The sequence below is a fragment of the Olea europaea genome, chromosome 15 (assembly GCF_002742605.1).
Source record: "Olea europaea var. sylvestris chromosome 15, O_europaea_v1, whole genome shotgun sequence".
Lineage (NCBI taxonomy): Eukaryota > Viridiplantae > Streptophyta > Magnoliopsida > Lamiales > Oleaceae > Olea > Olea europaea.
Genome location: NC_036251.1, coordinates 23453274 through 23453825, shown reverse-complemented (window position 1 = coordinate 23453825; position 552 = coordinate 23453274). Strand labels below are relative to the sequence as shown.

At 48.4% G+C, this 552-nt stretch overlaps 1 protein-coding gene across 1 annotated transcript in view; it reads right to left on the bottom strand.

Moving 5' to 3' along the window:
• The window catches only part of LOC111411416 (protein FAR1-RELATED SEQUENCE 5-like), a 4133-nt gene extending 3747 nt beyond the window's left edge, over positions 1 to 386 (bottom strand). Inside the window, exon 1 of the mRNA XM_023041951.1 lies at positions 187 to 386. Within this exon, the coding sequence (XP_022897719.1) occupies positions 187 to 386 (200 nt within the window). The remainder of the gene's footprint in view (positions 1 to 186) is intronic.
• Between the last annotated feature and the right edge of the window lie 166 nt (positions 387 to 552).

Here is a 552-nt window from a genome sequence, read left to right as displayed (position 1 = left end):
CACCGTTTGAAGATCCTTTTGAGAGAGCTTCCGCAACAATTGGTATCAGAGCTTCAAGGTGAAGGTTTTGGCTCGAGAAATCTACCAGAAATCGTCCAAAAAATCGGCAGAAACGAGGCAGAAATCAGATCGAAAAACTGTCCAGAAAACTGTTAAAAATCAGCCACTGTTTTGGTGTTTTCTGACCAATCCAGAAGGAGTTTGGTGAAAAGGAGGCCGGATTCGTGATCTGCAGGTGGAGGCGGTGCTGTGTGACCGGCGCGTGTGGGAGATGGACGCCGGCGGCGGCGGCGCGTGGCTTCTCCGGCGTGGCGCGTGTGGGCGCGTACGGCAGTTTCTGGGGAAGCTTCCTTCAGACAGTTTGTTTCTTGTATTATTTCTAACATTTTTCGTGTTGGAAGTTTTCTGTTTCAGGGTACGCAGAAGAATCTGGACAGCGTTGTTCTTCGGACGTTCGGGACTCGATTGTGATTTTTTGGTTGCTGCAGTTTCCAGAGACTTTAGGACAAATAGTGGTGGTCCTAAAGTGATAAATTCGCAACTCTCATAATT